This window comes from Leptosomus discolor, chromosome 8 (genome assembly GCF_034619465.1).
Source record: "Leptosomus discolor isolate bLepDis1 chromosome 8, bLepDis1.hap2, whole genome shotgun sequence".
In the NCBI taxonomy this organism is placed as follows: Eukaryota; Metazoa; Chordata; class Aves; order Leptosomiformes; family Leptosomidae; genus Leptosomus; species Leptosomus discolor.
This window is the reverse complement of record NC_141398.1, coordinates 2,016,267-2,039,495: the sequence shown is the minus strand read 5'-3', so window position 1 is coordinate 2,039,495 and position 23,229 is coordinate 2,016,267. Positions and strand designations below refer to the sequence as shown.

Below are 23,229 nucleotides of genomic sequence, written 5' to 3'. Positions count from 1 at the left end.
CAGTTGTTTGTTGTTTTCCCACATAGCACAGTTGACAACGTGGGGCAGAGTTGTTCTTGTTTTCTGATTTTTGTTTTTCTTTGAGCATAAACCAATCTTAAGAACAGTGTGCGTTAAATACATGTGCTACCCGTGTACTTCAAAATTAGGTATTTTTTTTTTCCCCAACACATTTTGATTGCTTAGAAACCCAGAGCTGGATTGACTGGGTGTTGGTCAGCTGGCAAGACAAACCATGGCTAACAGAGTGTATGGGGAGCTCCGCCTGCTCGGTGGGGACAAAGTATAAGGGTTTGATTAAGACTGAAACTCCAGCTGAATGTTTCTGTGTGGTTTAATGACAGTATTTGGAATTACAACTCACGAAGTTCTTACTGTCACAACTCACAAAGTTCTTACTATCACAAAACTTTGGAAAAAAAAAAAAGTGTGGCCAGTTGGATTGTAAGAACTTTTTTTGTGTTAGAAATACACAAAGTTGCTTTCTTTCTGAGAGAAAGTAATTTGTGCCCAAATTGTTATGTGTCAATGAGCAGTAAAAGCATCGATACCCATCTTGCCTGTTGACCTAACCCTTGTCTGCGGAGTTGACAGTATTTTAGCAGTTAAAACCTGAAATGAGGCTGTAAGTTTGTTTCTGTTGCATAGTCAAGGGGATTCTTCTCAAGCCTTGTCAGTTTTTGAGGCATTTTCAAGGTATCGTTTTATTTGATGTCTTTTAGTAGCTTAGCGGAGTTGGATGGCTCGAAAACGTCTCTGGAGTGACGTTGCATATGAGAAGATGGATCAGTGAGTTTGACGTGCCACAGGGGCCCATCTGGAGCTTGGCCGTGGTGGCCACAGTGGTGCCGCTGCCTGACCTTACTGGATCTCCGCCGGATTCTGACTGGTTTGGGGGTGCGGCACTGTTCCCTCCTGACTCCTGCGAGAGATTAATCATAGGAGCGGCAGCGACGAGTTTAAATCTGGCATCTTCCTGGTGTCGGGCGTTTTAACTTGGCGATGGTGGTTCCAGTTTGTGAACTGGTCACATCGTGGCGTGCTCCCTGCGCCCTGGCTCAGTCGAGGTGGGGTGTCCGGGTGCACACAGTATGCCTGTCGCGTCGTCTGGTGACGATGTGCCTCCTAACGGCTTTGGCTTTTCAGAAATAGGTCGAGGAGCTTCGCTGCCAGGCCTGGGGAACGTTCTGACGCTGTAAATGCTGGGATTAAAAGCCTGTGTTTGACGCCTTCCACGAGCCCGAAAGCTGGTCTGTGCGTTGAGAGGTGAGTGTGCCTTCAGTCCGGGGGCGGGAGGGCACGCTGCAAGCTGGCTTTGGCCGCTCACAGTTCCTGCGTGCGTACCTTGGTGGAGATTTCCATGTCGGATGTTGGGAGTTGAATAGATAAGAGCTGCTTTCCTGGCCTGCTCTGTGATCCCTTCTAACGCTTTCAGGCGCGCCTTTCCCTCGCCTCCCTTGCCACGTTCAGAAGTACCGTAGGTTTCCCAAGTCGTACAAACCCTTCAGCGTCAGCTTTGCAAGTCATGGGCCGTGGGGTTCCTCAAGAACGAGAGTGGCTGCTGCCTTGCTGCGGTAAATGCCCGCTTGGGGTTAAACTGGTGGTGTTTCTCCTGGTGTTTGTTGCTTTGTACGGAGAGGCCGGGGATGGCGGAGTGGGGTGAGGGGGCAGGAGTAAGGTGGCTGCTGCCTGTTTGCTGCGGGGTGAACACTTCCCTCCCTGACGGTGAAGAGGCACTTTCGGTGTAATTGTCAGTTGTTTTCTTTTTGAAAGTCTGTTGTGCTTCTAGAAAAAACATCTAAGAATGTGTTACATAAGAGATGAATTAATTTTCTTTGCTTTATACATTTTGTAGCTGCCTGTGTAGGCATTTCTGTGTTTGCCGTTGGATGCCCCGTTCATCCCTTACGCTGTTAGTTTGGTGTGACGGACAAGAGAAAAAAGAAAAAAGAAAAAAATCCTTCCTATCAGCTTCCTTCAAAGAAAAAAACCAATATGGTTGCAAAAACTACTGTTGAGAATTCTAGATCGAGCATATTGTTTTAGCTAATTTGCAGCTTTTTAAAGGATCATTTCTGAATTCTTTCTGGAATAACGGCTTTGGGCTTAGACTGCGAGTTGCTTCACGTAACTGCGAGTTTCGGCACAGTTGCCTCTGCTAGTGCAACCGAGATTCTGAGTTTTAATACAAACCTTGGAGTATTGCCGTTATTACCATTCTGTGCTTGGAAGCTATATGCTCCTGGAATGAAGTGTTATAAATCAGCAAGTGTAAATGACACGGCAGCGAATCGACAAGAGGCAGAGCTGAGGTATTGACTTTCGCAGCAGCTTGTGTTCTCCGTGGTGGTTTTGATGTTGCCGTGCTATCAGGCTCCAAAAAAGCTAGAGTACGAAATCCATCTTTTTGGAACTCTGTGCAGTTGCCAGGTACTGCTCGAAGGGTCTGAGGCTTCTGTAACACCAAAATCACGGTGGCTCGTCTCCCGGCCGTGTTGCGCTGCTTGTGCTTAGGCTGGCACCTGCATTTTGGGCAGCAGATGCACAGGAACGTTCCTGTTCTCGAGGGGCCGCTCAGCTCTTAGGTTGAAGTTCACGTCTTTCTGTTGACATGCATGAAAACTCTACGATCCCCCTCAGCACCCGTGGTTTGAAGGTTTTGATGAGGCGGAGCATGATCTCACTGCTTGACTCGGCCGTTTCTGTGCTGGTGCATCCTGAGACCAAACACCCCAGGCAGGAGGAGAGTGAGGCTCCACGGTTCTGGCCAGCGGTGCTGGGTGTGGAGCAAGTGTTAAAATCAGGGTACGAGCAGTGGGAAGCTGAAGTTGAATGAGGTAGTTTCATGTCAAACTGGGTTAAAGTTAACAAAGTTCACTGAAAATGCAAACGCATCCCTTTCCGTGGGATTGTGCTGTGCCACGTGAATAGGTTGTGGTGAATTCTTTTAGCAAGTGTCTGATACCAGAGAGACAAATCAGACCCTAAACTCAGCCAAGTGTTGATTTGTGTATTTACAAGCTGATAGTTGCCGTCTCTCTTGTTCTGTGCTCTGGTTTGGAGCAAAATTAAAATCCTTTGCTGTTGTCCTTTCTGGACCTTGCAGGCAAGCCTAACAGTGTTTCTCTTCCTCTCGTTTCCCAGCCTGCCGTCAGAAATGCTGCTGAAGATCTTTTCCTATTTGGATGCTGCGTCCCTGCTGTCTGTGGGTTGTGTGAATAAGCACTTCTGTCATCTGGCCAGCGACAAGTAAGGGAGCGGGAAGCACCAAGTGGCAGTCTTAATCGCGCAGCAGTTGAGTTCCCCTGAGTTAGGGGCTTTTCTGACTTAGTTTCACTGGTGCCAGAGCACTGATGCAGGTACCTGCTGGCAGCTGCTCTGCTGAAACGGTCCTGCGTAGCTCACGGTATGGTGGTGTGTGGAATTCTGGCTGTGCAAGCCCTGTGAAGTTTAGTGGGAATGTTTATGAGGTGGGAACTAAGTGCAGAGTTTTGAAATGTTGCTCTTAGCATTTATGTTGTTGTAAAATTTGCATATATGTCTTTGTGTGCAGGTACACAAAGGCCTTTTGGTGCAGGCAATCCTTAGAGATGTGTAGCCAGTAGCTTTGTAGAGTTTTCACAGCTTTTCATGCTTTTGAAGTCCTACTCGTTTAGTTCTTTCATCAGGTTTTTGCAGAGGGTTTCATTTGGTCAAGTGATTCACTAGTGGGTTTTTCCTGTTGCTCTTTTGACTAATTTTAGTGACTTCCAAATGAAAAGAAAAAGGGGGTGAAGATAAATAACACATTTTTTTTTTGCAAGCGATTGCTAATACAGAGTTAACAAATTGCTCCTACCTGTATCACAACAATTTTGTGAAAGGATCAAGAGGAGAGACCCTGGTTGGTATGCAGTAACTAGCATGTCTCCATATCCTTTTTTTTTTCTAGGATTCTGCCACGTTAGTGTTGTTGAAATGACAAAATGTCTTCCTGTATAGGAAGTTGCTGCGTTTGACGTTCATCCATTTCTCACTTATTTGCCAAAACCTGTGCAGTGAATCGGTTAATGTTGGCACTGGCACCTTTGGGACTGGTGAATTTAAAGGGAAGGCCACAATCTAGATTTATTTTTTGAGCCTGTCAGCAGGTGCATGTAGATAAAAATTGCGTGGCCGACACGAATTGTGTATCTTAATGTGTGTTTTCCACTTCAGGGCAGTGAGGCAGGATAAAATCTTTGTGGCTGTTCAAGGGAAGCTGGTTCATCTGTCTCCATCTCGACAATGCCTGCTTCCGTTTTCTAATCTCCACAGAGATTACTGTGTGTGCACAAACGGGATTCGAGGGAGAGATACTTCCCCTTATCTCGGAGACTGGCTGGTTCAGTGGGAACAGCTCACTTCTTCCCGCTGGGTTCCCTGAATCTTGTGGTGAATTAACAGAAGTTTTCACCGAAGTCCCTGCATATCTCTGTGACAAATCTGACCTTGGTTTTTAGGCAGAGTATCTTTTTGAGGACATTTCTGCTGTCCTTGATGCAGCAGGACCTTGGGTCTTTCATCGTGGTACATCTGTGCTGCCTAACAGAGTGCTTTGCCTTTGGGCTCTTCAAATCACGCCTGTGCTTTAACAGCTCCTTGGCACTGGTGGCTTCAAGGTAGCTGTTGAAGGCAAGGAGATGTTTCTGACCCCCCTTTCTGCACCCTTCTGGCCCCGGCATGCGGTGTTATTCCAGCCTTCCTGTCAGGCAGTGTGGGAAGGTCGCACCGATGGTCTGTCCAAAAGCCTGAGGGTTTTGATCACCAGCAGAAAGTGCTTGTATGAGAGGAGGTGAGAAGCCAGAGCAGAGGGGAAGATCTTTTGGCCTTGCCCAGAGCTCTTTCCCACTGTGGTCAAGTAAGTTTGTGTCTGATTCTGGCATTTGAGTCAGCAGTAAGAGCTTGGGTTGGCTCCTTGTTACAACATCCAGTAAGAGGCCTTGAGATAAATATTCTACTTAACACTTTGAGGCAAAAGTGGGACGTATTCTGCTGTGAAAGAGGCAAAGTTGTGCTTCCCTGATGGGTGCCTTTTTGATTTGCCTGCCCTGAATTCTTCAGAAGTTGAGGATAACGGGGCAGTGATACCTCCCTAAACACTTGTGATTCCAAGATCCCCCTTTTTTTTCTCCTCTGCTTCCTTGCCCTGACTGAATTTGTGAGCTTCTTGAACTGATTTCTCATCTGCTTGCACGATTCTGGTTTGGGACGAAGCAGAAGGTAACTGAGAGGGAGGAGAAGGGTGGTAGGTGTGGGTGGCAACTCTGTCTTCAGCTTAAGTCGCCTGAGACTGCACCTTCCAAATGCAGGAAAGGGCCAGTACTAAGCCCTGTCTTTTCAGCATCGTGCAGCCAGATGCTGAGTATCTCTCCCTGTGAAAGCAAGGATGTCTGTCTTGGGAAGGCATTTCTAGTTAACAGGAGAGGGTTGTAGGAGGATGTTGTGCTGGACTTTTTAGGCTGAATGAGACCAGTTGGATGATACACAGCGGAATTTCCCCTGATGGTGGTGTCTCAAGGACATCTCTGTTGTCATCATCCCCCAGTTCTTAGCTGCTTTGGGGTTAAATGAGAATTTCCTCCCTCTGTCTGAAATATTTTATACTGATAGCTGGGTTGTCTTTTCTGTTCTGGTCTCAAAATTGAAGTATCTTAAATCTTTGTTCTCTCTCCCCCCGCCCCGATTTTGGTGAAAGGAAAGATGGAAGCTCATGTTGACTGTGACCCCCCACCACCACCCTTTACCAGTCACAGAAGCTTATGGGTCTGTGTGTTTTAAACAGCTTTGACTCAAAAAATGGCAGTGGGAGACTGTGTGTCTGCAGAGAAGCAGGCTGGAAGGTTTTTGCAAAATTCCCGAGTACGTTTGCATCAGTGACAAAGAGCCTGAATGCTTTAGTGCTTTGAGGAGGGGAAAATGCATTCCAAAGCACGTTAGTGGGAGTTTGCCTGGGGATAAGTGAGGACTGGTGAAGGTAATCTTGCTGATAAATGGTAGAGAATTCCTCTTGAGGATTTGTTTCTGTTGCTATTAATTTTCTTTAGTGCGGTTATGTGGACTGTGTGGCTAGTGCTTTAAAATTAGAAAACTTACTGGAGACCTTTGTTCCCAGATTGTTTGAATTCTGGTAACTCCTTTTACTCAATATTCCCTGAACTGTCCTAGAGCTACTGGGGTGTATTTCTCCTGACAGGAAAGAGGTGAACCCATCATTGCTGTTGCGTGTTTCTTTGATCTCTTCACAAAGACATCTCTCCTCTGAGCTTTTCAAAAGAGAGCGCAGAAGGGATTGACATGACGGTGGTACCACCACCGAACAGAGGTGATTATAAATGGCCTCCTCCACCCCACTTTCAGCTGGAGCCGTGTGAGAAACTTGAGGGGTCCAGGTTGTCTTTGCTGAGTAAGAGGGATTAAACCACTTTGTCCAGTAGCTGGTTTTGTGTGAGGTGGATGCATCGTTGTTTTGGGGTGGAATTTTCAAAAGTAACTGCTTAACCTTCATCAGTTTTCACTTCAGTCACTGAGTGTGGCTGTGCTGCCTCGGAGCTTCGCCCTGGATCCTGTGTTCTGGGGAAGACAGACATGACTTAGCTGTTCTTGTTGCCTCAGGGTAGCTTTCTCTCAGACATGTATGATTTTGTTGTGTTGGTTTTTTTAATTAAAATCTGCTTCAGTGTCTGCGAAGGAAGGAGCAGCATAAGGGGAAGGAAGGCTTTTTAAAAGCTGCAGTGTGCTGTTGAGAGGCATGAAACAGTGAGCAGTTCCCAATATCGGCTGACCCTGTTTTCTAGAGCACGAGTAGTTGAGATGTTTATCAACCTTACTGGCAAATGGGAAGAATGAACTGAATAACTCTTTTTTTTTTTTTTTTTTTCCCTCTTTTTTCCCCCTGTGGCAGGGCAGAAAGTCATAAGTGGATCTCGTTTGGTAGGAGGTATAACCCAGAATAAGAAAGGTGTTCAGAGAGTCCGCATTTCTTGAGATAACCTGGGAGAACTGCTGACATCCAGCATCTTTGGGTTCCTAAGCCTTCGTGTTTGCACCAGGGAACCTGACCTCATGTGAGCTGTTGGAAGGTCAAAATGGGGGACAGTGTACAACTGTGCCTTTGCATTTTCGGGACTGGTACCCAGGAGGCTACAGTTTCTAATCTGCTACAAACTTAGCTTGAGATGAAACCCGGGTTGCTGATCATCTAGGGCTTTGTTTTTCTGCTAACACTGTGCTCAGTGGTAGCCGAGACATGCATGTAAGAATAATTAAGTAACTCTTCTTGAAATTTATGTGGTTTTCTGCTTTATTCTATTTTTATTTTCAGTGGCATCTGGCTGAAAATCTATTCCAGTTGTTTTCAACCAAAAAGGACAATTTGGAAGATGAAATTGGAACAAGCAGAAACTGTTTCCCTGGGCTGTGCTGCTCTGCCTGATAGAAAGCCTGGGTACTGGAAGAAAGAATACATCTCCAAACAAATAACTGCTGTCAAAGCCAGAGTAATGCGACTTGTTAAACCTGTAGATCCTTATACAGGTCTTCCACGTAAAACCAAAGAAGCTGTGAAGTAAGCAATGCCTTGTCACGGGCAGTACGCCCTCGGGAGCAACGTACAGCATCTTGATGGCTTTGGAAATGCTGGGGGGGTATGGAAATAGAGCTATAAAGTGTCTGTCATAATGGGAAGGTACAATGATAGCCCCTAAATGACCTAGCCAGAGAAACCTAAGTAACAGGAGAAATTTAAAAATTCCGTTGGAAACACAGTTTAAGTTTTGTCATTTTGAGAATTATTTTTTTTATTACTATTTTTAAACACCCCCCTCTCAATTTCTAAATAACAGAGCCTCTGGCTTGAGTTGGATAATTGTTCTGGAGGACAAAAGTGGAATGAAACACGTAATGGAGAAGGCAAAGCTGTCGTTTAAGGAGGCATCTGTTACTGTGCTTTGGTACAGTGCAGACTGGCCGTGCTTGGGCATCCTGACCACCCTGAAGCTCTTTGGAGTTATGCCGCTGCTGCCTGCCCACAGCAGAGCTCCCAGCAGGAGCGGGTGAGTTCTAACAGGATTTTTGGTGGGGTTTTGGTGCCGTTGGTTGGTACTGGGTCTGTAGGAGCTATCTGACCTGGGTTTGACTTAAGAAGTTGGTTCTTTCTCAGAAAGCCTCTCTGTAATCTTCCTTCCAAGGCCTGTGTCCTTCTCTTCACTGGTGGAGCTTTTTAGCAATAAATAGATACAACCCAGCAAGCTGTGACATTAAAAATCCATAGGTTCATGTAGCTACTGGCGTGCAAGATACAGGCTGGTGGGTCCTGCCTTGGGAAGCCAAAGGTAAGGCATAGCTGCAAATGGGCATGAAACACAAATCTAGGAGAGTTTAGTGTGAGACACTTAGATTGGAACAGTTCATCAATGTTTATGTGGCTACAACCAGGTACTCCATGTTACTAACATTTGTATTTTTCTATCTGATAGGTGGGTATGTGCATGTAGGGAACTTGGTGTTTGGCTGCGTGTATGTAAGGAAAAAAGAAGTCCCCAGCACAGTGTGGGATAGCTGTTGTTTTGTGTGTGCAGTACTTTTATGGCATTATATTCTGAAAAGAAGCTGCTTAAATTATAAATATGTATTTGAGGCATGTATGTATTTGGTAGCTGTCAAGGAGTTTTCCACATGTCTGTGTCTTATGTGTCATTTCAGCCTATGCAGGATCAGCTACGTGCTTCTAGCAGTACAGCTCTGAAAAGAGAGAATTGTTGTTCACCTACCAAAAACATGTTCCTCAAGCAGAAGCAAAGTATTTACCTAAAACAATAATCAAGAGAAGCCTTTTGTGTAGAGTCAGCTAAACAGGTCTTGCGGTCCAATTGTGTGGGACATGCAGTTGTTTAACCAAGATGATTCCTACGTAGAAAGTAGTAAAAGAAAACCGACAGGCAGTCAGGGTGTTTGTTTCACAGAATCAGAAGTGGTTGGAGCTTGTGAATATACATGAAGGTAATGATTTCACAAACATCAGAATGTTAAGTCTACAGGGAGCTAGTGCAGGACTATTCATACCAGCCTGACTGACTTAAAGATGGAAAGGGTCGATGTCCCGTCCCTGCCCCAAATCTTACAGTCCAAGGTAACGTGACGCAGTTCCCATCGGTGGCTGACCTCCTGGCGGTGTGTAGTGGTCGGTGGTACTACTGTGATACTCCTGGGAGATCTCATGGGATATAGTAAGAGCCTAAGGCTGCAAGGGGGTTGAGAAAGAGTTATTTCTCCGTTCTGAAGAGGTAACCCAGGCTCCGCTCTCTGCTCTTCTTTATCCATCATCAGCCGATAAGAACGCTCGTGAAGTGTGAACTTTAGTTAAAGGGTGTTAGGCAGCTAAACTGCTTTAATTGCAGGCAAAATCTACAAATAATTTTCTAAACCAGGAAAGCTTCCTCTAACAGAAGCTTTTAGTTTATTGTATGTACGGTTGGATCCTTTCCTTGGAATTTTGCTCCTGTGGAGGAAGAATTTACCTTCTCAGTACCTTGCTTCATACTGACAAATACTCAGCGATTCCATCTAGTGCCAACACTGTACGAAAGACAACTTATAAAGCCATTCTGTGGCTATTTTGAAATACTGGGCAAGCGTGTAAGTCATTCTTCTTTTTAAAGTGGTGTATTAGGCCATCCTGTGGTGGCTTTTGTTTCCTCTCTTGTTGGGTGTTGAGGTCCTGCTGTGGTTGTTCAGAAGTGAAGTTTATGGCTGTGCGTGCCAAGTGCTTTCAAAACCCTTTTCATCACGTGCTGGTGGTCAGATGTCGGCGTTAAAAATGAGACTAGGCTGAACTTTTACGTGAGTGAGGAGACGTAGTCTCGTTGCTACATTCTGGATGTTCTTTTCACAGACCTCGTCGACGTTCCTTAGTTGCTGAGTACCATCTTGCTGACCTGACTGCAGGTAGTGCAGCAGTTGGTGCTGATAAGCTCGTCCAGCTCTTCAGCCTGGATCCGGGACTCTTAGTAGGACTTTGGAAGGTAAGGTAACATTTTGTTTCAATACTTGATTGTGACTTGAAGAAGCAGGTTCTTTTCCCTTGTAGTTTGGGATTTGGGGAGTCTTTTGGGTTTTGGGGGTTTTTTTCTTCATCTTTTCTTCTTTGGATTTTGACGAATCTTGTCTAAACTAACAACAAGGAAGTACAGGTAGGGACAGCTAGTTGATGGTTTATTGTACTCTGAAGAGCTGCCACAGGAGTATCTGCACTTTTCAGAACAACGCACCTCTAATGAAGAGAACTGTCCAGTATTGTAGTGCGTTAGATCCTGCCCTGATCCTGTTTCTGTGTTCAGCTGTGTTTATTTTGCAGTCTTCTCATGCCCAAGTTTGACATCCTACAGATGTTTTAAATAGATCGGTTTGAGGAGAGGTGTGCTTCTTCCCCTGGCTCATGCCTTGCCCTGTCCCCATCACTCAAAGTGATGGATTCCCACGAGGCAACTTTGCTAGTTGTTTCCTTGAATCTACGTCACCAGGTAGTCGTATCTAGCCGTAGGAGCGCTGTAAATCGTGCCCTTTTGGGGATATTCAGCTCTTGGTATTAAGTGTCTAAGTTAGGGGGTTCAAAACCACAGGAGTGTTTGTTTCACTCTTACTTAAAGGTCTCCATTTCCTAGAAAACTTGATTCTGGCTGACCTGCCTGAGCCTGGTACGGGTTGTCTCAATCTATGAAAAGCCTCGATAAGTGAACGGCCGTTTCTTTTGTGTCTTCAGAAGTTTGGTAGATTTGGTGTCCCTGTGGTCTGTGGCCTGGCTAGCGCATTGCCCCTTCCCCGGCTTGGAGAGGGGGCACTTCCAGCACCTGGAAATGGTTCAGCCATAACTAAGGTCCATAAATTTGTTAATTAGCGAGTGCCTCACTCTAGTATATTTTCCCTGCTTGCTTTTCTGAACAGCTGTTGTTATTCTCTGTGTGGGCAGAGCAACATCAAGCAGTTAACCGTAGATGGGTGTAGTAACCGTAAATGCCACAAATCTTGGGGTTTTACACCAGTTTTTTACGCAGGTTAGCTGACTAACAGAAATTGTTGACGCTGGTAGTTTTAACAACTAGGGACAAGTTATGTGGGCCTTCTGGTATTTGGATAGAGAAGGGCTGAGAGACTCTGTGACTGATAAATCTCTGTCATTAGCTATTTCATAGCTGTAATTTTGCACTTCAAAAGTGCAGGAGTAGCTAAAAAAAAAAAAGTTTGAGTAAGGGATGTAATTTTCTGTTTGGTAACGCAGAGAGATGGAAACAATAGCTGTCCACTTCTCAGGACAGTAGCAGGCTGCTGGCAGTGAATAATTTTGCTGTTGACTTACGTGTTTGCAAATGTAGGACTTAAAAATGCGTTTTTCCTTAAAAAAAAAAAAAAAAAAAAAGAGCTGAAATCCTAGCTTTCTTTGTTCTTGAAGTAAATGGATACCTTTGGCTCTGTTTGGTTCTCCCCTGGAGCTCTGAAGTTCGCTCGGAGCCCGCGGAAGGTACGTCTTGCCGTTTTCCTGGGAGTCCGTAATCAGGCGCAGACATCTGGGGTTTTGCTCTGAAATTCGGTATTTCTGTTGGCTGGCTCGGCGCTCCTCAGCGGTGTCAGCCCTCCGCACACGGCGCCTCGCACGCGGCAAGCGGCTTGGTGCTGGGGTGTTCGGCAGCTGGGCCTAAGGCCTGTTGGGCTGCAGGTGTCTGGTTTGAAGTGGTAAGTGGAAGCTAGAGAAGTGCAGTTCGTGGGCTGCTGCTGCTGCTTTTTGCCCTGGCACAGCTCCTTTCCCTCCCTTTCCCCAGGGTACAGGAGGGCTGTGATCTTTAACGTGTGTTTTGTACTCTGGTGAAAAGACAGTAGCGGCTGGAGGAGTCTGAGTGTTAAAGCAAGCCATTATTAACGTTATTACAGTAACTGGCAGAGTAATAAGCAGCAGCATTTATCTATGAATTTTAATACCCAGGAAGACCTTGTGGAAAAAAAACCTATTTCCAGATGAAAATGCATCTACTGTAATTAACTTTTCAGGAGGAAAATGAAATTGCTTTTGTTATGGCGAGCCTTCATTATCATCAACTTCTTGAGAGGAGCACTTTGGGTTCTGCTACTGCGTAAGTTTTGGTTTCTCCTTTGTGGGTAATAAAGATAACCTTTTGAATAAAGCTTTGAGTTAAAACTGGCTGCTGGTAAGAGCTTTATGTTTAGGCAGTAATTAACTATTCTTGTTTAATACAAACCACAGTTACAGTAATGGTATGCGAAGCTGTGGAAGTATTTTCATACCAAAGCGTGACTATTGTTGTGCTATTAAGGAGATAATTTACTCATACAAGTGTACTAGTACTTGCTGTGTTGAGAAAGTTTGGAATGCACTGTCCATACTTTCTCCCTTTTCACAAGCAGTCTTTTTATCCCTCATCTTGTCTGAAAGACCTCGAAAAGCAGGAAGACCTTTTAGGAAGCAGGAAAATAGTCTTTAGCGGTGTAAGAGGGGAGAAAAAAAATGCTACTAAACTGGTAAGGTGCCTGCATTTGTCTTTGAGTCTTATTGAAAAACGAGTGGGGTTTCCTAGGAAGTATTTGTGCATATTGCAGTGGATGGTGAAATAACTGTTTATACACTGTGAACTGTTTCAGAGGATGGAGGCTTTTAGCTTTAGAGGATGATTTGGGGAATTTATTTGCCCCCCTCAGCTTTCTGCTCAGATGCAGTTGTATCTACCAGTAGTCTCGCCTGCCTCCTGTAGTCTGCCTCTTCTCACCCGGAAGGTCGGGCTTGGCACCATCTCCCTTACTACCAGAGAGGATCCTACGTAGGAGCTGCTCAGTGGCCTCTGGGGTTTGGGCTCTTCTGGTCCTCTGTGTGCAGTGGTTTCTGGTTTAGGTTGGGCACAGACAAAATGACCCCATAGCTGCTAGTGCAGAGCGGTCTGTCGGGAGCTGGCTTGCAGATTTGTAGCCAAGCTGATGCATTTCTTCTGCCCGAACAAGTCCATGTTTTGGTGTTTAGCGGGTGTACCTTGACTGCCCCATTTCCTGCCTTTGGCTAGGCTGGGCAGCTGGTTAGGAGTGTTAGACACTGGGTTGGACAGTTCAAAAAAAGTATGATGAACTAGAGATGTTTGATTTTTTTCAAAACCATTAGTAAAGAAGAAAAGCTGTATCTTCTAATAATTTTTTCCCCTCTTACAACCTCTCCTAAGATGATAGTCTCAGTGTAGGGCTATTTACTGTAGCTCTGTTACGTCATTCCCCCTTGCTTAATTCTGTTGTGATGATTTTTTTTTGAAGTCGGTACGCCCTCCCGCCTCGCCAGCCTGTGGGGGATGATGTTGACCCAGAATACGGGCTGCATGGCTACAGCCTGCATCTCGATGTGCACGGTGGGAGCTGCACCTCCCTGTGTGGGACGTTCAGGAGCCTCTTCTGCAGGAAAGGTAGAGTTGACAGAACCGTTTTTAAAATGATCCCTGCTGTGTTGTACGTCTTCTATCCAGCATCTCTGTTTTAAGGGGGGAAGCTGAAATGGATTTGGAAGGGTAAGCTATCTTTGTTTGTCGTGTGATTTCTTTATACCTGCGCTTGCCGGCTGCGGAGGCTGTTACACTGCCGTGGTGTCAGGCCTGGGGTGGAAGTTCTGCAGCCTGGCAGGATATTTTTGCTTGGTTCAGCTCAGTGGCCCAGCTTGTGGTGCAAGCCTTGCGCTTGTTGTGTGCTGCAAGGGAGAGCGAGCTTGTCCTCCTATGTGTTGGAGACTGATTTCCGCGGAATTCTTCTCAAGTATGCTGTAGGTGCGTTGGCAGATTAAATATTTAAATGCATTTGTGGAAGATACTGTGAGATTTAAGATTTAGAGCTTTTATTTAGGTCAACTTCAGGTTGCCTATTCTGACATCCTTCCATTGTGTAATAGTTTCAGTGATTGTTTTTAACTGTGCTGCTTTTTTCCAGTTCTTAACGTTTCTTTCAATGAGAGGTGATTGGCTGTCCTTGTTCACGTACAGCCCAACTTAATAGTTCTGCTGGGGTTTTGCAAAATAGGTGGGTGTTCTCTCTTCCGACTTAACTTCAGCCCAGCCCTGCCTACAGCTACACAGCTCTTTCTGTCGGCAGAGACAGCTTAAAGTATTAAAATTAAACGATTATAATTAAACAGTGTAAATTGATTATTGATTTCAGAAAATCCTGGTTTTGATGAAGACAGCAGAGGGCACTGTTACCAGGCTTGAGTGCTTTTACAGTGTTAGAACAAATTTCCCCACGACTTTCTTAAGTTTTAATTTGTATTTGATGACTCCAAGAACTGTCATTCAGACTGTAGCCTTGTGCACAGCGTGGACTGTGGTAGTCCTTTGATTTTGAAACAGTGTATGTTTGCAGATTCCTGAAGAGCTCCAAGCTTGTAACAGAGCCATATTTATAAGGGTAAAACTTCAGTGACTTTCTACCCATGTAGCAATAGGAATCTCTCCTGAGGTGTTCTTCAAGGAATCCTCTTTGTACCCTCAGGAAAAAAAAAAAAAAAAGACTTTATTCTATAATGGACAGGGGGTTGGGTGTTGAGTTTTGGGATGTGTTTTTCCGTTTTCTTTTTTCAGGTGAATCCCAGAACGGTTTGGGTGGGAAGGGACCTCAAAGACCACCCAGTCCCCACCCCCTGCCCTGGGCAGGGACACCTCCCACCAGACCAGGTCGCTCCCAGCCCCATCCAGCCTGGCCTTGAGCCCTGCCAGGGAGGGGGCAGCCACAGCTCCTCTGGGCAGCCTGGGCCAGCGCCTCACCGCCCTCACAAGGAAGAATTTCTTCCCAAGATCTCACCTCAATCTCCCCCCTTTCAGTGTGAAACCGTCACCCCTCGCCCCATCACTGCCCTCCCTGATCCAGAGTCCCTCCCCACCTCTCCCGCAGCCCCCTGTCAGCGCTTGAAGCCGCTGTAAGGTCTCCCCGGAGCCTTCTCTTCCCCAGGCTGAACACCCCCAGCTCTCTCAGCCTGTCCTCGCAGGAGAATGTCATGTTTCCTTTTCCAAAACGAAATTTCTGTGCTTCTAGCACTGCAGCTCCACCAGAGGAGGCAGGCCGTGGCACACTCTCTTCGTGGGTGTCGCTTTTTTGCTGGTTGGAGGCTACTTCTGCTAAAGACTGAGCTGATGTTTATGCAAGTCGCAGCGAATGTCCGGGAGCTCCGGGTGTGATGCTGTCTCGCTGTGCTAGTTAGAGGATCTGTTTTCCGCTCACGAGCGTTTTCTGCACCGTTCCGGGTTTGTGTCCTTGAGCTGTGCGACAGCCGCCGGCTCCTGCTCTCGCAGGACACCAGCCAGCTGCAGCCGCGGGTCTGCGGGCAGCGAGCTCGTTTGTCACCTCGTCCCTTCCTCCTGCTTGCACAGTGATTCCTTTTGGAAAATGCTTGATTTCCTCCATAGTTTGTGTTCAAAAACGATGTCGTGAGGCAGCTTACGGCTGCTGCCACGTAGCTTTGCGGTAATTTGTTGTTCACTTCGCTCTTTCTGGTAAACGTGATGTTTCTGGATGTGGTCAGCAGCGCAGGTTTGTCCAAGCTGGTTGTTTCTGAGGGTTTGCGCTTTGGTTTTAAGCTCCGTTCTGGTGATGCTCCTTGTCCCGCGCTCCGGGAGGGCTCTGACGTAGCGAGGAGTCTTGCTATTTCTTAACATTCTCTACCCAGGAATTTTAAATGATGGATGTGACATGCCAGTGGGACTTTCCACACCTGAGACACAGACCAGTTCTCAGCTGTTACACTGGGGTTTTACTTATTTATTGGTTCCCTTTAGGAAGCTGTAGACACTCCTAGGTTACCAGCCCGTTTGTTACCCTGCAGAATAACTGATTGGTTTGCTGACGTTTGGTTTTGGTTTTGCCTGCTTTTTGTTAGTGTTTGTTAATGTCACGCTTCGTTTTGCTGCTCTATTTTCAATGCTTTCTGCAAGATTCTGAGCACTCAATTAAAAAAGTTGTATCACACTTCATTGAACTGATGATCTTCGGCTTCTGATCTATTTTTTTTTTTTTTTTTGCTGTTATTGATGCTCGCACTGCAGGAACTAGCTGTTTTGCCACTCCGTTTTGGCTGCATTTTAGCATTTTATTTGATGCCTCCTTCCATTTAGACAGACTTGACAACGTGGTCTCATTGACAGATGCTGTAGGGTGAATATGCTAAATGCTTCCAAACGGAACTGAAAGTCCTAGAAAAGTTTTCATGTTTTCAGGAAGCTGTGGCGGGCTGTTCATGTGACTCGTAGAATCCATGAACACTGCATCTAGCTTTTTAATAAACATTCTTGAAATGTGTTTACCTAGGTTTTCAGCTTTTTAAGCATAGCCTTGTAGCCATAGGGTAGTCTAAGGTCTGTTTTTTTCAGTGTTACTCCTTGATGTAAGTCAATGTGTTGTGCTTGCAAAACTTTTGTGTGTCTAGAGGGGTTTTAAGGTTTGTTTGTAAAATAACACGTGTATTTGAAATGTTCTGGCTTGACCTTGAAGATTGATTTGCAAGTTTAAATGACCATTTCAGCAGGTCAGGGCGAGGCTCGTGGCTGCCAGCGGAATTAGTGCTAAGCCCAGCCTTCCCTGTGAAAATGACAGTCAAATCACAACAAAGGCTTGGTTAGCGAAAGAAACTCGCTTGACTTTTAGCGAAAAGAAGTGCCTTTGAGCTCCTGGGCTGTGTGTTTCTTTCCCCTGAGGTTCGTCTACGTGATCTACGTTCTCTGTATTAGTATTCCCTTTATTTGGAAATATTTGTTCCCTATAACCTATACTGATTAAAGGGCTGCTTTGCTGCTCTACGTGTCTGGCATAAACTCCGGACTGTAGATGTTACAAGGGGACAATGAAACAAACTGTAGATCAGGCTGAAGAAAGCCCTGTCCCCTTTGCTTCCTCGGTGGCTCCCTGGGTGTCTTTAACGCAGCTCCTTCCATTTCCTTTCCTCACCTGACAGGCACGAGGAAGGGGAGATGTCAGTACGTGGCACTGCAGCTTCTAGGCATGCTTTTTCTGCCTTCCGGATATGAGGGCTGCAATGGAGCTTTTATATTTAAAAAAAAAAAGTAAAATTATAAAGACTGGATCAACTAACCATGAGTAATTACCCTTCAGATCCCTGATCTGTGTCGCCTATTTCCATTCGGTGAAGAGCTGCAGCGGGGGATTTATCCCTTACCTTAGCCAGGGGACCCATCCAGCAGTGCAGCCATTCAGGTTGTTAATGCCACGCAACAGCAGAGATGTCCTGGGCTTCGTTAATTCATTAGCACTAAGCTTTTTTCGATCTGTTTGTATTCCATTAAAACTTTCATTTGTTTGAACGGAGCGAGAGGAATAGCTGCTCCCATTCAGGTCTGAATGGCAGATAACTGAATAGTCCTTTGGAAAAAAACGCTGGTCCACCGGGGCCGTTGGCAGTCTCATGTGTAAAAGCTCAGCTTTAAACGCACGCTTTCAGCCTTCGCTCGGCCAAGCGTGACCGCTCACCGAAAACGTTTTCATCTTGAGTGAAATCGTGTCGTTGGGTTTGATTTACTGAGGTTGGGGACTGAACCCTTTGGGTAGCTGTTGACTTCATCGCCTTTTCTGCGCTTGGCGCTGGATCCCGAGGGTGAATCCCGCTTACGCTTTCCTCCCCGAGTTCTCGGGGGCTTCGCTGCGAGGACAGCGGGTGTCGCTGCCAGAAGCGGTGCCTTTTCCCTTCAGCCCTGCTGAATATTTCCTGGGCACAGCCGTGGTGGTTCCCCTGTGTTCGCACCCCCTGTTCCGGCCCCTCTGTACTGAAAACCCTGCTGCCTCCTCCCCACGGGAAGGATTCTTGGGGCTCCCCTGGGCAGCGGTGGCTTTGCAGCGCTGGGTGGTGGCCAGGCGCCTCCGGGGAGCTGCTTGGCCCCGCAGTACCCGTTCAGAGCGGCTCCTGGGGGCTGTGGGACGCTGTGGGCTCCCTCGCTCGCTCCCTTTGCCTCCCGCTGCCCGCCCTCGGTAGCCCCCGGGCAAAGGCTCGTGCTGCTCCTTCCCACGGGCCTCAGCTTTTGGACCCGGAGCCGGCCTTTCCGCTGCTGCTGCTGCCGCCTTCAGCCTCCTGCTGCCGCTTGGCCTCGATGGAAGGAGAACCCCAGGCAAACCACTTCTTGCTTTTGCCACTTGCGTCTTAAAACTCTACTACTCCCTTCAGCTGTCCTCTTGCCATCCAGGGGCTGATGGGGAACAGGAACGATTAAAAAAGTCACTCTCTTCTGGGGGGAAAGGAGGCCATAGCGAAGAAATAGGGTTATGCTTAGTGATAATATTTTTTCTTTTTAAAAATCACAAAGAAATCTTAATAAATCTGTCAAAAAAAATGGAAGCGAGCCTTTGGAGAGCTATTTAAAAAATGAACAAATCCATGATTTAAACCCTGGATTCGAATCAAGGCGTACTGCTTGTCAGTTGGAATGCTGCAGTATCCTTTCCAGGGAGGAGTGGCCGTTACCCGTGTACCCCGCTGCTCAGCCTTACAGGAGCTACCAGACAGAGCAGAGAGATTTTAAATAAAAAAACCCCAGGAGCGGGGGGGTATCTCATGGTGTGTTATGTGTTGAGCTTGATTTCTGGGGAGTGGGCAGTGATGGGGGCACTGGTGGCATGAACCTGAAACACTGAACGTGGGATTTACTCCTCCCTGCGTCCTTGCGCAAGTCCCTCAGGTGGCGTTCGGATTTTTATACGCCAATATATTAAACTTCTTTCTGGCTGCTGCTTCTGCTGTGGATCACGGGATCATAGCCCCGAACTGGGATTTAAATTCTGTGTAATGTGCTTGATGTCATCGAGCTGTTGGCGTGTGTCAGCGTTGGGTATCGGGGAGTGGGAGGAAACTAAAGACGTGGAGAGAAGCAGAGAGAACATTTACAGTGTGCTTGGGCTTAGTTTGATTTGTAGTCATATAATGTCATATATTGTTAATATTTTCAGGTGACATTGCAGATGGGTATTTGAAGCTCACAGTTGTAAGCTTGAAGGACAACACGAAGCACTTGCCTCTTACTGGGACTCTTGGCTTAGCCTGGGAAACAGATGTGTTGAAAGGCAATGTGAAGGTCAGTCAGAAATAGTTTTTGTTTCGGGAAATGCTGATCTCGAAAGAGAATTGTGTTTATGCATCCTAAATATGCTAATTTAGAAACAATGTTTTTATTTGTGGAAGGTGTCTGTAACTGGAAAAAAAACAAACCCTCAATTCAAATATTGCAAAACTGATGTGAACTTTTAGGAAAAAAAAAAAACTTTATCCTTTTTGTATTAGAGTCGTGATGGTGCGATAGACCCATCACGCATGTGTGAAGACTCCAGCGCTTTCCACTCCGCGAAGATGCTGTGACTGACCAGCACTGCTTGGAAATGCTGGACAAAAAAATGTGCTGCCGATGTGCTTTTGGTGGGGGGTTGGGTTTTGGTTTTTTTCAGGCAATAAGTCTGGAACCCTCGGGGAAATACGGTGCAGTTCTGTCGTCGCTGTAGTGCAGTGTATGTTGGGCAGCAAGAAAGATGGAGGGAGGCTTTTAACCAAGGCCTGTAGTGACAGGACAAGGGACAACGGTTTCACACTGAAAGGGAGGAGATTGAGGTGAGATCTTGGGAAGAAATTCCTCCCTGTGAGGGCAGTGAGGCGCTGGCCCAGGCTGCCCAGAGGAGCTGTGGCTGCCCCCTCCCTGGCAGGGCTCAAGGCCAGGCTGGATGGGGCTGGGAGCGACCTGGTCTGGTGGGAGGTGTCCCTGCCCAGGGCAGGGGGTGGGAACTGGGTGGTCTTTGAGGTCCCTTCCCACCCAAACCTGTGATTCGATGTGATTTACAGCTGTTTGGCAGAATTTTTTTTCCCCATCAAAATAATCATGAGTAGCACATAAAACTCTGGGAAATGAACTGTCAGAGGACAGAGCGGGCTATGGCTGTAGTCTGTAGTTTGGCTCTGTCCTCTGTGCTTACAGCGTAAGTTATACTGAATGTTCTAGGACAAAATAAATAATGCCAATTTTTTTTTAAACCCCTCATTTTGTGGTGAGAGATTGCACATGTCAACACACAGCTGTGGGTAGAATTCAGTTTGGCTTTTAACATAAATCTCTCAAACTCTTAAGATATATGAAGGCCAAATAAAATCAGCCACAGCAGCAGAACGCGCCACTACTATGAATTTATTTGAATTTTGTCCAATACTCTATAAGGAAGAAAAACCACCAAGCTTTTTTTTGGCACTTCTGGGTATTTTTTTGTAAAAAATTAATTGCTGAAGTACAGGTAGTCGGAAATACATGGGAAGAAAAAAAAACCCAATGTTCACGGCCACCCTGCTTCACGTTTCATAATTGGCCTTTGATAGGCAAGATATCAGACCAGAAAACAGTCATTCTTGCTTCAAGTGAATTTATAACTCATATGAGTTACTAAACGGCCATCAGATTTGGTTGAATTTTGTGTTTTCAGCATAGTCTGCGGTAACAAACTTGGGAAAACGGTGTGTGTCACGGTGCCTCTTGTGTTTGTGCCGTCTGCTCTGGGTCGCTTGGTTGAAGGACTCTGATAGTGAGAGAAACGTTAAAGCAGCGGAAGCACAGCTCTGTAGGCCAGTGGAATAAAGCATTCCACATTCATTTTTCCTGGCGTGGAATATGCGATGTTGGTTTGTTTGCGCTTTTGGAGCGTGGCGTGCTCCTGGATGTAATGCGTGTGTACGGCGTAATGAAGATAATCTGATCCATGTAGTGATTCAGAACCCACGAGAGCAGGTGACAGCTGATATTAACAGTGACACGCGACCCGTGTGCTTTTAAGGCACGTGTGAAACCATCACTTCGCAGGTACCCAAGGGCATCGTAAAATGGTGTCATTGTTGTAAAGAAATATTTTCAAGAATTTTTAAAAGGAAGGGTTGTTTGGAGGGTAGAAAGACATACTGCTGTTACCTTTTGGGGAGCAGAAGCGCGCAGCCGTGCAAGAAGCGCCGCGTGCCTTTCATTTACAGCCGGTGTGGGCGGGTGGTTGCTGAGGGTGCCCTGCGTTGGGGCTGGGGGTCTCTCTTTGCAAACACTGCTGCGTTCACGCAAGTTTGGCACCTGAGTTTAAACCCGGGTTCCTTACTGACATTTGTGGTTATTTGAAGGGCAAGGGCACTAACAGTGGAGGCGTGAAAGGCTTAAAAAACGTTGGGAGAAACCACGTCTGATTCGGGTTGGCGGTGCTGCCTGGCGTAGCACCGGTTTTGATGCCTGTGTGTTGCAATTGTGGTTTCTGTGGGAAACCTCTAAGTGTTGGTTGCTTTGCAGTAGTCAGTGGAGTGCTCCCGATTTACATTTTTGAGTTTTTAGCCTTCGTACCAAAAATTGCTGTCTGAACCCTTGGTACTTCTCCTAAAACCAGGGACAGATCTGCTTACTCTGCCGTGGCATGGGAAAATAATCGCTTCTCCTTGTGTCTGTAGGACTGCTGCCTGATGGATGTTACTCTCTTGGATGAAACTGGAAAGCCTTTCTGGTGTTTCAGTGCCTCGGTTCACGTGAAACTGTCTTCCAAGGCGTCCGGCCTTTATGACTACACGGGTCCCATCTACACCACAGACTATGCGGATTCAGAGGGTAAAGTCTGTGCTGAGCTGGTGTGGTTGGAGGAAACCAAGGAGTATTTTTTGGTCGGGTTGGTCCTTTATATAAGCACCACAAAGGTAAATAACTGGTATGGAACAGATTACTGACTGAAGTGGGTCACTGATTTCCCTGCTTTAAAAAAACTTGACAAAAACCACACCAAACTTCTGATGTTTAAAATCGTCACCAACGAGCAAGACCGTTCCTGCGAGGTTTTCAGTGACAAACGCAATTGCATTTTTGTCTTTTTTTTAATTGGCATCGCAGGGGTTGAGGAGACGTGTTGATATAAACGGATGTTTTTCCTCTCTGTTGAGCATCACGTGGTCGCGAGGCTGTTCCTGGTACTGGGCGTATCGAAGTTACGCGAAGCCTTACATCACGTTTGTCTGTTAGTGCCTCAGGATTTCTTGCAGCTGCTTTTAATGATTTTGTTAGTGTTCCGTACTGAATGTTGTAATTGCATCGTTTATCCAAGTGGTAGGACGATTTCTGTGAGAGAAAGTATAAACGCTTGTAAGCATTAAAAATGTTTTTAAAGATTCCACTTGTATCTCTGCGCGCTTCAGGGACCAACTCGTCCAAGTAAAACCAGAGTAACCACCAGCAACGTTTAAATGTGTGTGTTTAAGTACTCTGCAACAGACAGAACTGCAGTGTTTTTAAAATGGTGCTTTACCTGATAGGCAAGCATAAAAACAGTACTTATGTTTATTTTATTGCAAATATAATAGTGCTCGTTTAGCAGAATGAGTTTAAATTGCCTTGAAAAGGAATCGGTTAGTATGAAAGAGTGATTTAATGGAAGGGCTTTTTTGAGATGATTCCAACAGTGCAGGACTTGCCTTTTTAATAGAACCACATCTAAATGTTAGTCCTGCCGTTTGTCAGTGTTTTGCCAGATGTCTGCTCTGTACCTCGACGCTTCCGTAGTCTGTGTTCTTGGTTGTATTTTTAGGGGTTTTTCTTTGAAAGAGGTAAATGGAAGATGTCTTCAATGAACACTCCATTAATATTCTTGGATGCTTAATGTGATCTTCTGTTGATACAAGCTGGAACTGTGCTGGTTTGTGCCATCTAAAGAATTGTCTTTAATTTTAACCGTGCCGCTCTGGAGTCGTTGCTCGTTACGGCAGTTGGCTTACTGTAGTGGGGAGCTAAGAGCAGCTATATATTTCTGAAGTCTTTGTGGTGCAGGCGAGTAATCACTGGGTTTTTCTCCAAACTGGCCTTTCAGATGGTTTGATTTTTTTTTTTTTCTTCCCACCTTTTTGCAATAGCCATTAGAGAACCAGCTCTGCCCTCGTCGTGCATTTCTGTTCCAGCGTACTTTTTGTGGCCAGCGTGGATTCGCCAAGGGGAAGTCACGCTGACCAGGCCTCCTGGGGTGAGGGGAGAGCCGTGGGTGTTGTCTGCCTCCACTTCAGCCGGGCTTTTGACCCTGCCTCCCATCCCACCCTCGCAGGTGAGCTTAGGAAGTGTGGGCTGGACGAGGGGACGGTGCGGTGGGTTGAGGACTGGCTGAAGGACGGAGCTCAGGGCGTTGGGATCAGTGGTGCAGAGTGCAGCCGGA

At 46.2% G+C, this 23,229-nt stretch overlaps 1 protein-coding gene across 1 annotated transcript; it reads left to right on the top strand.

Annotated features, from left to right (window-relative positions):
• Positions 1–1,153: 1,153 nt before the first annotated feature.
• FBXO15 (F-box protein 15) lies at positions 1,154–21,763 on the top strand. Its single transcript, XM_009948569.2, has 9 exons — positions 1,154–1,266; positions 3,145–3,249; positions 7,343–7,585; positions 7,863–8,072; positions 9,911–10,040; positions 12,058–12,140; positions 13,321–13,466; positions 18,991–19,115; positions 21,494–21,763. The coding sequence occupies exons 2-9, from the start codon at positions 3,158–3,160 to the stop codon at positions 21,761–21,763; spliced, it is 1,299 nt and encodes a 432-aa protein (XP_009946871.2). The 5' UTR covers positions 1,154–1,266; positions 3,145–3,157.
• The last annotated feature ends 1,466 nt before the right edge of the window (positions 21,764–23,229 follow it).